This window comes from Acomys minous (assembly GCF_964271855.1).
Source record: "Acomys minous genome assembly, chromosome: 9".
Taxonomy (NCBI): Eukaryota; Metazoa; Chordata; class Mammalia; order Rodentia; family Muridae; genus Acomys; species Acomys minous.
The window spans coordinates 44,976,802-44,990,429 of record NC_140490.1 but is presented as its reverse complement, the minus strand read 5'-3'; the positions used below and the strand labels follow the sequence as shown (position 1 = coordinate 44,990,429).

Sequence of the window (13,628 nt, the reverse complement as noted above, 5' to 3'; positions counted from 1 at the left end):
ATAACATCAGCGTTCACACCTTAATCAGAACAGTTTGGCTACCTGCAGGAGACAGTAACAAGACTGGGCCTGTTGTCATTCAACTCACAGAAGTAGGGCGTGGACGAGGGTCATTAGACCCTCACCTGAGCTTATGGCCATTCCCTCCTGCTTTACCACTCCCAGGTGTAATTCTGCCCTGCCTGTACGCAGGCTGGGGAGTGTAGGGACAGAAGGTTAACGGGAACAGGTACAGCCGGGGCTCCATCTGTGCAGCTTTTAGGAAGCCATTAGGCATGCCAGGGGTAGGTGTGGGGTGTGGTGGGGTGGGGGTGACTTTTCTGTGGTGCATCTGATTGAGGGTCACGCATGTTCCTTTAAGTCCAGGAAACACCATACTAGACAGGTGGGATCATTGGGTCAGTTGGTGCCGTCCTATCTGGGGTGAATGCAGCACTTGGTACTGAGACAGAGACAGGACAAAACCAAGGGTGAGTTTTGGAGGAACAGTTACACAGGCCTTGCTGTAGGATGATAACAACATTCAATTGAAGTTAAGCTGAGCGTGGCACACTGCCCGGGAGCAAGTCCTGCAGAAGTTGACCTCCATGAGGTGTGGAATAGCTTGCCTCCTTCTTGCAATTACATTGTTTTTTTAAAAAAATATATTTTATTAATTTATTCATATTATATCTAAATTGTTGTCCCATCCCTTGTATCCTCCCATTCTTCCCTCCCTCCCTCCCATTTCCCCCTTACTCCCCTCCCCTATGGCTGTGACTGAGGGGGACCTCCTCCCCCTGTATATGCTCATAGGGTATCAAGTCTCTGCTTGGTGCAATTGCATTGTTGTTCCTACTGTGGATCGTAAGACATGTAAAGAAGGCTGAGCTGTTTGCCTAGAGGGAAAGCCAGGATGGAAAGTTTATGGGGCAAATCCTGGTGGGGTGTCTTATGGGGTGGCATCCGTTGTTCTTGACATGCACAGAGGTATATAAGGAAATCTCAGACGTGACTGGCAAGTGGCTGGAGAGATGGCTCATCGGTTAAGAGCACTGGCAGCTCTTCCAGAGGACCCAAGTACAGTTCCCAGCACCCACATGACAGCTCACAACTATCTGTAACTTCAGTTCCAGGGGATCTGACACCATCACACAGGCATACGTGCAGGCGGAAAAAAAAGGGGGGGGCTGGCAAACAGGGAATGTGTTGCAGATCTTGAGAGTACCATGTATGTATGGGATGTTTGGTAAGAGGACCGTGGTAAAGCTGTATTGCCCTGCCACAGGTCATAAGACATGCAACTGAGGCTCGGTTTGCACCCAGAAAACTTGTCTACATGAAGAACTAACACTGAAAAAGACAAAAAGGCATCATCACATCAGCCTAATTAGCTAAGTTGAGGAGAGGATGGCTTCTTGCCATTTTTTCTTTCTTTTTTTGGGGGGTGGTGGTGGTGGCAGGGTTTCTCTGCGTAGCCTTGGCTGTCCTGGAACTTGCTTTGTAGACCAGGCTGGCCTCAAACTTGTAGAGAGCTCTGCCTCTGCCTCCCAAGTACTGGGATTAAGGGCGTCCACCACCACCAGACAGCCAGCTTGCTCTTTCTTACCGCTGGGGGAATGTGAGGAGAAGAGACTGTGCTAAATACTTAGCACCAAACCTGTGCTAAGTAGCTCCTTCTGGAACGCCAAAGTTGGAGCCCAGTGGGAAGAACTGAACGGTGATAGCAGGAGGAGAGATGAGGTAGAAAGACTATCGAGGCCTGGTCCATCAGACCAGCTAGGACCATGTTCACCAGAGGCTTTAAGGAAGGTAATTCAGCAGAGGCCTTGGGACTGGGACAGCCGAGGTATGGTCATGATCTTTATGAGGTAGGAAGGGCCCTGGCAGATCCGAATGATTTACGATGGAATGTAAATTGGGTCCACAAAATAGCAATCAAGAGGGAATGAAAGAAGAAAAAAAAAAAAACAAAACGAAAAAGAAGACACAGGTCACTCAGAAGCAAATATGGGAAGGTTTGTGTTGAGGTGGAGTTTCTAGGAAAAAAATAGCTAAAATCGGCGCTTGTTGGTCTCTGAAGGCTTTTTCTCTGAGCAGTAATTCACAAAGGGGTAAACGAAGGCGTAATCGAGAGCAACGCAGCTGAAAATGATTAAGTTTGACCCAGCGGCTGGCAATTAGCCCCTCAGTGTGCACATGCCTTTCCTGCAAGAAAGTGTTGTGGGGGTGGGAATCATTTGCCCAGCCGTGACCTTTCAACAGCCAGGCGTGGATAGTGGAGAGGCAGCAGCCTCCCACTATGTCAGGAGCCTGTTAGACCCAGGGAGCTGGTGGGCATGGCGGATGAAGCCTAGCCCCTCCTTGGCACCAGACCAAGGCAATTAGTGTGAGCCAACCCAACTGAGCTCCTAGGTGTGGGAAGATGTATGGTGGCCCCTTGGCAGCACCCCAGGATGAGGAAATGGGATGGCTCATAAACACTGGATTACAGAGACCTAATAGTCAGTACCTTCCTTCCATACCACTGCTCTTTTGAAAAACAAACCAAAACCAAAACCAATTGCTACAGATAATTGGGACCTTGCTTGCTAACTTTTATGGTTTCCGAGACGTGATCTCATGTATCCCTGTCTGGCCTCTAACTAGCCAAGTGTTACCTTGAACATTTGGTCATTCTGGCTCCCTCTTCGGAGTGCTGGAATTACAGGAGTGTACCACCAAGCCTGGTTTATGTGGTGCTACTGATTGTGCCTGACAGACTAGGCCTTCATGGACTACATGCTGCTGTATCCTAAGACGGCCTGTATTTTCTTAATGGGTCTTTAGAGATCTGCCTACCATCTATAGTTTAAAAACTATATCTTACAGATTTAGAAAAGCATCTGAAAGGACATGCATATGCATTTAAGGACCAAGAGTGGGACGTCAACCTGCACAAACTGTGAAGCTGAGTTTTGTTTGTTTGCTTTTTTTGTTTTTCGAGACAGGGTTTCTCTGTGTAACAGCTCTGGCTGTTCTGGACTCGCTTTGTAGACCAGGCTGGCCTCGAACTCAGAGATCCGCCTGCCTCTGCCTCCTGAGTGCTGAGATTACAGGTGTGCACCACCACGTCCAGCCTGAAGCTCTTGAGTTTTATGGTTGGATGATACCCAGCAAGGATATCAAACAAATCCCACAACAGCCTGCACCTGTAAGCTTAAAAACAAAGAAAGGTAGCCAGCATGGATGGCAAGATTTCCAGTGTCAGGGGCGGGCTATTTTCCTTTGAATATACAGTCCTCAAGTCAGCTTTACCAGGCAGCGTTAGTCTTCCTCGCATCAAAGGTTAAACTGAGTCCGTTGTTTTCCGAGGAGGGGGTCTATTACCCCATCTACATTTCTGGATGTCTCCGGGCAAAACCGACATGGTGAGGTCCCCTTGGCTAGCCACGTTTCCCGGCATGAAGTGTGGACACCACCTAATGGCTTTTTCTGCAGGAGGGAGGCCAGTGAGGGTACATCCCACTCTACAGACGTAAGCGGAGGTTGAGAGTCGCCCAGTGCGCTCCAGCACCACGAAGTTGGAGCGGTAGTCCTAGGACCGCGCAACGCTGAGCACGTTGGATACCGGGCGCCAGGCAGCCGCCGGCCTCAAGGTCCGGGACCAGATCCGGAAACCTCCCTTCCGGTTCCCAAGTCTGAGTTTCGGAAATGAGTCACTTTGCCAGCACATAATATGGCTTCCAGCTCATCGACCGCCCTGGATGTCAACGGTAAGGTGGGCGGGACCCGGAAGTTGCCCGGTGGGGGAATGGCGGCCGCTGGGGGCGTGGCTTCCGGCGCTCCTTGCCTGCAAGTCGCGGCGGCTTAGAGCGCAGGCGGCAGCTGACAGGCGCTTTTCTTCAGACGGCTGCGGCGGGAGCCCGGCGAGGCGAGCGGCGTCCAGCTCGCGTCCCCGCGTCCCGGCCCGCGAAGTTCCAGGACGCCGGGGAATGGAAGAGGGGAAGATGGACGAGAATGAATGGGGTTACCACGGCGAAGGCAACAAGAGCCTTGTGGTGGCCCACGCGCAGGTGAGCGGCTGGCGGGCGGCGCGGCTCCGGGCCTCACCGGACGACTCCCGTAGCCCTGTGCCTAGTACCTTCCAGTCTGGGTTGTGACTCCTCCAGCTTCCGTCCAGGTGGTTACCTGGTACCCTCAACAATACCTTCCTCAGCTCCGTAGTCATCCCCGGGACTCCTGTCTTCTTTGCTCCCCCTGGCCTTTCCTGCTAGTGTCCCTTTTAGGTTCCCTGTCCGTTCAATACTGTTTCCCACGCCCCGTGGGTGCTGCATAGCCTCACGCTGTGCAGTCTCCGCCTGGGATGCTCTTCTTACTGCCAGGGTACGGTGGGCCGGAGGCTGAGCCTGAACAGGGCCTGGGCAGCCCCGGGGAAAGTGCCCAAAGAGTGCTGTCACTCTCAGCGTGGAGTTCCTGGAGTTCTCTCTTCCCGAGAGCCCACGGAGGTGCTGTTCTACCCTGTTGCTGCGCTCGCTGTTAGGAACGGGCGCTGCCACAAGTTCGCGTCCACATCATATACTTTAAGTGGTTTCTCCTTAGTTCCACTTGAAAGGAAGTTTCAGAAGATGTAGTGATTTCCAAAGAGACGAATTTAGGAAGAGAAGCCAATGGGTTTGTGTGCAGCCCCGGATTTCTCTGACATCTTGCTGTCTGATACAACCTAGCAGGAATGTGGTGGGCTGGGGGAGTAGAAGGCGGGGAGGTGTCATGTGAGAAGGGCAGTAGCACAGGCTTCCCAGCGCTACCACTGGCGGAGAAGCTGTAGGCCGCATCAGGAAAGTGAAGATGCGAATAGCATGCACTTTGCTTCCATGAAGTTAAGACTGTGTGAGCTGTACAGAGTGTGGAGTGGTCCCGAGCTTCGGTCTTGAGTCTCGCTGCTGTCTCTGCCCTACTGGTGTGTTCGTTCAGACTGTGGATGGAGGAGGAGAAAGCCCCTCCTGAAAGATTTTTTTTTTTCTTCAGGGCCTTTTGTGACCAAGGAGAGTGGATGTTTGTAAGTGGGATGGAGAAAGTCTCTGTTCCCTTCGGCATGGGGCATGTCTGTAGTCCTCCTTCCCTTTTGAGAGCAGGTGAACTTTGCTTCTCTGCTCAGCTTCCAGCCCTGCCTCATCCAGTCCAAGAGAAAGGGAGACTTTTATCAAGTCTCCAGGCATGGTCACTTTTTCTGAGCTAGCATCAACCACTCTTTTTGTTTGTTTGTTTTTTCGAGACAGGGTTTCTCTGTGTAGCCTTGGCTGTCTTAGACTCACTTTGTAGACCAGGCTGGCCTCGAAGTCACAGCAATCCACCTGTCTCTGCCTCCAGAGTGCTGGGATTAAAGGTGTGCGCCACCACGCCCGGCTGCATCTACCACTCTATGAGCTCTTACGAAGTCCCCTGTCAGCCCTTGCTACTCTGTAGTGTGCTTATATCCTTAGATCTGTCCTGCAGGAGCTGGGAGTGCTGGTGGGGACCTTGGGATGGAAGAAAATGTGCTGTTTCTGCCATGTACAAAGGGGATGAGAGAGAAGGCGCCTTCTGTGGTGTACAGGTCCTGGGGTCTTGGGGTTGAGGAGCTTAAGAGAGGGCTGCAGAAGTATATAGGGCATGCTTGGGCAGGCGGGAGGGTGGACAGCCAGCCAGTTCACAGAGATGAATTGTGTCAGGGTTCTCTCTACCCCCTACTCTAAGGACAGCTCTAGAAGGTTCCATTGTCAGTTGTCAGTCTGAGTTACATCCTAATTTGTGATAGCTCTGCAGTGCGTCCATTTCCAGGTACCATACCATAAGCATCCTGTCCACCTGGGTCAGAAAGACCTCTGACCCACTTGGGAGGCTGTCAGCCTCTTGGTCACTGTCCTGTCTGCAGCCACAGGTATGGACCCTGAGGGGGCTCTTGTGTAGGGATGTGCTGCATTTGTCCATACAGACAAGGCTGTGACACTTGAGCTACCAACCATTTCAGCTTGTGAAGCCTGTGGCCTCCCTCAAGGCCACTGCAGCTTAACTCTCCTAAGGCGTTTGCACTTGCTTCCTTTACCTTCCATTGTTGGTCTTGGCTCCGAGTCACTTTATGTTTTGTTTGTCATTCAGTCTCTCAGTCGTCCATGGCACCTAGGCTTTTGTGTGTTGGCTGTAAGGTGCAGGGAAAAGAAACAATCTCTGCTCTGTTACTATGCAGAGCTGTCATGTTTTCCTTCTTATTGAGAGAGGTACCATGGAAGACTTGTTATTTAACTAATCTGCCCAGAAAGAACATTCTTCAACACTTGACAAGAACTGCCAATTGCATGCTGGTCTGGTTTTAAAACCTTTCAGAGACTCTGTGAAGAGCCTCATTATTTCTCTCTGTGTTTCTCTCTGTGTAGCCTTGGCTGTCCTGGACTCACATTGTAGACCAGGCTGGCCTTGAACTCACAGGGATCCACCTGCCTCTGCCTCCCGAGTGCTGAGATTAAAGGCGTGCACCACCACTGCCCAACTTTATTTTATTTTATTTTATTTTATTTTATTTTATTTTATTTTATAGTGGATGGATTTGTTAAAGTAGATTAATACCCCATTTAATGTGGGGGAAATGTTAACAGTGTTAACTGGAAAAAGGGGACTACAGACAGTATGGTTGTAATTAGATGTGACTGGAAGAAAGTACATCAAAATGTTATAAATAGTTATCACTTGACAGTAATATCATTTGATTGCTTGATTGGGAATAGTTCTTACTGTTTTGCCCTGGCTGACCTCAAACTCCTCAGTCCTAGCAATCCTTCTCATCCTCCCAAATGTCTGGGGTTACAGCCTGCCAGTCTTGGCTTTTTTTTTAAAAGATATTTTCTTTACTGGGGAAAGCCAGAGGGAAGGAGATCTCTGTTGGGGCTAGCGTGGTTGATCTTGGTAGCCAGGACCAGGCCAGCCAAAGGGACATAGTATCATGATATTCTGTCCCATAAGAAGACAACTCTAAAACCTTTTATGTTGACTATGTATTTTAACCAGGAAGAAGGATGTAGGTGTAGTTTAGTGTTAGAATGTGCATTTGCATGCTTGGGGCCCTGAGATTAGCCTCCAGCATCAAAACTATCCCAGAGTTGAAAGGGACAGGGTTGTGAACTGTGAGGTGGGTCACAAAGTAAATGAATATATTGCACACTGATGTGACCCTGAGAACTCAAGGGAAGCTATGGAGACAGGCCAGGCCAGCCAGTGACCCCTGATGGATAGTCACCCCAACAGCACATGAAAAAACAAAAAATCAGGACAAAGACGTAAGTTTTTTAAAGTTTGTAGTTTTGAATCTAATTCCCGTTCTGTACTTGATAAAGAGAAATTGGAAGTGACAATCAATACACTGTTCACAAAGGTTTCCATCTGTTCAGTGCTGGAGGAATTATCCTCCTTTGTGGAGATGCTGGAAGCACAGAGCTGGTTGTTTTAGTTTTGTTTTTTCCCTCTGACCACGTGTATATACCCAAGCCCTGGGCCCAGCTTCAATATTCATCTAGAACTAGTTGAAAGAGTTTGAACTTTTTCTTTTCACTGGTGCCTGTTAAAGAAGTGACATATCCCACACTTGAGGTGTTCAATGGTGGTCTTTCAGATTGGTGTGGCTGAAATGGCTTCTTTCTTGGTGGCTGGTCTGGTCACATCCTGTCTCACTGCATGCTCCTTGATTCCTTATCTTGTGTTGCCAGGTTAGGCTTTATTTCCATATTCCTTTTGGTGATTCTAGCTTTGTGTTGCCTTGCTAGTATAAGGACACCTTTGTCTTTCTGCATTTACATTTTCAGAGGTGACCTTTCTCCCTCCTCTCCTTCCCTCTTTTCCTGCTTGGTCAAAATTCAGTCAGAGTTCAGCTCTCAATACCTTTCTCTGTCTTCCAAGAGCAGCAATTTGGGGGTTGGGGAGCTTTTGTGAGTCTAGAGAGGAAGGCCATGCTGTGCTGGCCTGCTCTCAGCGTTACACAGTCTGAGAGGGCAGTGCAAGGGCCTCTGTATTTGCTTGTATTTCTCTCACTCCACCTGTGGCTTCTGTGAGCCTTGACTCCTTTTGCATGTTCTTGGGGTTGCTACCTGTTAGGGGTCAATGACCTGGCCTGGTCAGCCCCTTGGGCTCCCAGGATCACATCAATGTGTCTTACATTTTTTCACTTTGTGACTACCTCTCATGGTTCACACCTGTGTCCTCTTCACTCTGGGAGGATGGCTGGGAGGTTGAGCTAGAGCTACCAGAAGTTAAGAAGAATGCCTACCTATGCCTACCGGTGGTGTCACTGATACATTCTTTGTTGATCTGCCTTTTTCTCTCTTAGGCTCTTAGTTGTCATTGAGGCTAAGCTGTGCCTCAGCCTCAGCAGCCTGCTTCTCAGGTCCTGTCAGAGAGGTCAGTGGCTTGGCATCTCTTGCCTCTGGTAACTAGCAGACCATGAATGGTTTTCTTATAGGTTGAGAGCCTGTGTGGAAATTGGTTTCAGGAGACATATTTGGGACAACCTGTGGCTCCCACCTGGAAGTCATCCTCACAGTTTGGAGGGGCTGGATAGAATGGTGTTCCTGGGCCCATATCCTGAGTGGTGATACTCTTCTGTATCCCTCCCCTTGACAATGATCAGAGTTTCCTGGATTCTTTCATGGGCCCTTTCCTGGCTTATCTCCTCACCAACTTGTCAAAGCCCAGTGACCCCTGGGACATCTGACTTAGTGAGTGATTCTTTATACCCTGAGGGTATCCTGTAGGTGGTAGGATAGCTTATCTTCACTGAAGAGCTTTGATTGTCCCCCCCTCCACTCCACCCCCATGCCCCCCATTATGGTTTGGATTTTTTGTTTTTTGAGACAGGGTTTCTCTGTGTAGCCTTGGCTGTCCTGGACTCGCTTTTGTAGACCAGGTTGGTCTTGAACTCACAGTGATCCCCCTGCCTCTGCCTCCCGAGTGCTGGGATTAAAGGCGTGCACCACCATGCCTGGCCCTATGGTTTGGATCTTAACTGACTTCTAAAGGCCATGTTGAAGTCCTGGTCCCCAGCTGACAGTGCTGTTGGGGCCTTTAGAGGCAAGGCCTACTCGAAGGAAGTTAGGTCATTGGAGCCTTAGCTTTGAAGAGGGTGTTGGGGCCCTAACCTTTTCAAGCTCTTGCCTTCTCTTCAGGTTGAAGTTAGGGAGCAGCTTTCCTCTGCCATGCTCTGCTTCACACAGGCTCACAGCAGTGGATTAAGTGGCCAAGGATGGAGGCCCCTGAAGCCACGGATCTGCCCTCCTCTTATTTATTATTTGTATGACGTATGTCTGTTCACCATGTGTGCTTAATGCCGGCAGAGACCCAGAGGGGACTCAGATCCCCGGAACTAGAATTAAGAATCACAAATGGGTGTTGGCTACCTAGTTAGTGTTGGAAACCGAACCCAGGCCCTTTGGTGTCAGCTACCTAGTCAGTGTTGGAGACTGAACCAGGCCCTTTGGTGTCAGCTACCTAGTCAGTGTTGGAGACTGAACCAGGCCCTTTGGTGTCAGCTACCTAGTTAGTGTTGGAAACCGAACCCAGGCCCTTTGGTGTCAGCTACCTAGTCAGTGTTGGAGACTGAACCAGGCCCTTTGGTGTCAGCTACCTAGTTAGTGTTGGAGACTGAACCAGGCCCTTTGGTGTCAGCTACCTAGTCAGTGTTGGAGACTGAACCAGGCCCTTTGGTGTCAGCTACCTAGTCAGTGTTGGAGACTGAACCAGGCCCTTTGGTGTCAGCTACCTAGTTAGTGTTGGAAACCGAACCCAGGCCCTTTGGTGTCAGCTACCTAGTTAGTGTTGGAAACCGAACCCAGGCCCTTTGGTGTCAGCTACCTAGTTAGTGTTGGAGACTGAACCCAGGCCCTTTGGTGTCAGCTACCTAGTTAGTGTTGGAAACCGAACCCAGGCCCTTTGGTGTCAGCTACCTAGTTAGTGTTGGAAACCGAACCCAGGCCCTTTGGTGTCAGCTACCTAGTCAATGTTGGAGACTGAACCCAGGCCTTTGGTGTCAGCTACCTAGTTAGTGTTGGAAACCGAACCCAGGCCCTTTGGTGTCAGCTACCTAGTCAGTGCTGAAGACCGAACCCAGGCCCTTTGGTGTCAGCTACCTAGTCAGTGTTGGAAACCGAACCCAGGCCCTTTGGAAGAGCAGCCAGTGCTGTTGCTCCAGCCCCACCTTTCCTCCTCTTAAGCTTATTTTTTCAGATGCTTTGTCATGGTGACAGAAAGCTAGCACTCCTTTGAGTTTCACTTTGGCAGGTTCTGTGTGGCCTTTTATTTCTATTTAGCTATTCAGTTGTTGCCTCTTCTGTCTCCAGAAAAATACAGAGAAATATAGAAGAAAGTGGAAGTCACCCATGGTTCCCCACTTAGAAAATGACTTCCGAACACTGATGTTCTTGCTTCCATTCCTTTCCCAGTTAGGTTTCTTTGTTGATGGTGGGAAATTCTCTGTGGCTGTCTGTTTTAGCCTCCTGGCTAGTGGCATCTCTTCTAATAGGAGCTGTTTGAGGCTGGGTTTTCACTTGTGTTTTACTGCCACTGTCTACTCTTCACTTCCTGTAATAATCTACCTCTGTCAGGGTAGGTCCTTTATACAGGTTGATTGGCACATGTTGTTGGCTCTGGTGAGCTTGAGTGTGTCTGAGTGCTGATACTAACATTGACATTTAAAGCTGATGACAGGTCTCCTTGGGGAGGAGCAGTTAGGTTGCTGGTGACAGTTTGTGGATGATGCATGCGCAGGTGGAGAAAATAGTTCCCCCTGCAATGGATCCATTGTTGTATTGAGATTTTTCTCAGTTGGTCATGGTTTGAGCTACCTAATGGGAAGGGAGAGGAGACTTCCTGTGGGTGATAGACTGAGCTCCTGTGCATGCATGTGATGACCAGGGACACCTTGTGGCAGGATGGTACAGTCATGGAGAACCAGCAGGCTGCTATGGACTTTGCTGTCAAGCCCCAGAAAGTTTGTGCCCATATTGTTTGCCTAGGACTAGCCAGCACCCCAATCCCTTAGTGGACAACCTCTCAGCAGCCTTTTGGAGCCGGACAACTAACTGGAAATGTGATGTGGAGATGCCCTGGGATTCAGAACTGCCTACGAGCTCTGTTCTATTGCACATGACTCTGACCTTAAGCCCCAAAACCTTAGTGTCTGGGCTTCCTTCAGGTCTGGCTTTCCATGTTTTATACCTTGGGATTCACAAGGTCCACCTCAAAGGGAGAGGAGGTGGGGAGACTGTAGCTTGGGAGCATACTCTGTGCTCTGCAGTAGTGATAGTGTTGGTGTTATTGAGTGCAGGGCAGTAGTGATGCTTTATATGTCATCTTAGACCAGGCTGGACTCACAGAAATCCGCCTGCCTCTGTCTTCTGTGTACTGGGATTAAAGGCATGTGTCACACCTGGCTAGTTGTTTGCTTTTGTTTTAAACACAGGTCTCTATAGTCTAGGCCAGAGTAGAATTGATTCTGTGGATCAAGCTGGCCTCAAAGTTGCCATCCCACCTCTAACTACTGAGACTGTAGGTGTGAGCCATCTTGCCCAGCTATATTAACATTTTTTGTTCTTGGTAGGCTAGAGACTTACTTTTGAGTTAACTTGTGTTGATGCTGATGCGCTCTTGCCCCCTTCTGTGTTAGTAATGCAAAGGAAATATATAGTTTCCATTAGTAAATAGGCCAGCTGTCTTGTGTTTATCAGGAACACAGTGGCAGGAACTTTGGAAATCTGAGTTCATACTAGTAGTAAAATGCTGCCAGGTGGGGCGGTCAATGAATTCCTATTGTTGGCATTTGTGTACACGGGGCCCTCTGAACCGGCCTCTCTGAGGATACAGCAGGGAGTTCCTGTGATAGAAAGGCTCATATGACTTGCCTAGCACCACCCTTCCTGGGCCTGCCTGGCTACAAACTTCTGTTGTGCAGCTTATTAGTTCCCTGGGAAGTGGAGAAAGACAGCTTGCCTCTGGCTTCAGTAGAGCTCTGAGAGAACAAGCTTGGCTCCTGCTGGCTCACTATGTGGACAGAGTGAGATTTCCCCTGCATGTAGGCCAGGGCAGCAGGGCTCTGTCCTCACTGATTAGGGAACTGATTAGTGTGTTGGTGTTCAAGCATGGCCAGGCTTTCCCTGGAAAACACTCCTTCCCGTCCTTGACATATGTTGTCTTAATTGTTTGTTTGTTTTTTAAAAAGAATTATTTATTTTATGTGGATGAGCCCTCTATTTGCATGTACACTTACATGCCAGAAGAGGGCATCAGATCCCATTACAGATGGTTGTGAGACATCATGTGGTTGCAGGGAACTGAACTCAGGACTTATGGAAGAGCAAGTGCTCTCAACCTCTGAGCCATCTCTCTAGCCCCTGTCTTTCCTTTTCTTTCTTTCTTTCTTTCATTTTTTGTTTTTTTGAGACAGGCTTCTCTGTGTAGCCTTGGCTGTCTTAGACTCGCCCTGTAGACCACCTGCCTCTGCCTCCCGCGTGCTGGGATTAAAAGGCCTGCGCCACCCCGCCTGGTACCAGCCCCTGTCTTAAGTGATGAAGGGAGTACTCAGACAGGTCCTTGAGCAGGACAGCAGTTTTTCTTTCTTTCTTTCTTCTTCCTCCTCTTCCTCCTCAATCCTTTTTTCTCTTGGTTTTTTGAGAGGAGGTTTCTCTGTGTAGCCCAGGCTCACTCTGTAGACCAGTCTGGTCTTGAACTCAGAGATCTGTCTGCCTCTACAGGCAAACACTACCACCATCTGGTTTAGAAGTTGTGTATAATTAGCTTTTCTGCAGATCTGCTTTTTTTTTTTTAGATGAAATTATAGTTCCATTAAAGTAATTATTAACAGAGATTCTCAAGATTAATTAGTGATGCCTGCTTTTAACATGAGAAGGGAGTAGTTCTTGCCTGTATGCATTGAGTTTCAACTCTGCAGACCAGGATTGGCATTCAGCTGTGCAATTGATTATCAGTGCATCTAATGCATGGCACAGCTGGGAATGGGAACCCAATAAGAGCTGTTGGAGAGGTTGGGCTTGGTGGTGCATGCATAGTTCTCACACAGTCGCAACTACTTGGAGGAGTGAGGTAGGAGGACCACTTGAGCCCCTGAGTACAAGGCCATCTTGGGCTGTATAGCAAGGCCTGAATCCCAGAATCTTTAAGTTGTTGAGGCCATGATACTGAGAACGAAGGGCAGGGTGTATGAGAGAGATTGAAAGGAGAAAAAGGAGAGATAATGTAATTATATTTTAATTAAGTTATTTCAAAAAATTTAAATTATACAGGAAGGATTGGGGGGACCCAACCAGCATAAAAGGAGTAGTGTGCACCGTTGGGGATCTCCACAGTGCCTTTGCTGCGTCTTAGGTACTCCCAAATAATTGTTTTACACAAACATTTGAAAAAATTTATTTTTATTTTATGTGCATTGGTGTTGCTAGGACTTAGATCCAGGTCCACCATGCACACAACTGGTACTGCCTATGAGCTGCCATGTGGGTGCTGGGACTTAGATCCAGGTCCACCATGCACACAACTGGTACTGCCTGTAAGCCGCCTTGTGGGTGCTGGGACTTAGATCCAGGTCTACTGGAAGAACAGCCAGTGCCCTTCATCCCTAAAGCATTATCACCAGCCCC

At 49.0% G+C, this 13,628-nt stretch overlaps 1 protein-coding gene across 1 annotated transcript in view; it reads left to right on the top strand.

Annotated features, from left to right (window-relative positions):
• The first annotated feature begins 2,731 nt into the window (after positions 1-2,731).
• Positions 2,732-13,628, top strand: part of IPPK (inositol-pentakisphosphate 2-kinase) — a 42,485-nt gene continuing 31,588 nt past the window's right edge. The window contains exons 1-2 of the mRNA XM_084794693.1: positions 2,732-3,734; positions 3,868-4,034. Coding sequence (XP_084650819.1) covers positions 3,698-3,734; positions 3,868-4,034 — 204 coding nt within the window. The 5' untranslated portion in view covers positions 2,732-3,697. The remainder of the gene's footprint in view (positions 3,735-3,867; positions 4,035-13,628) is intronic.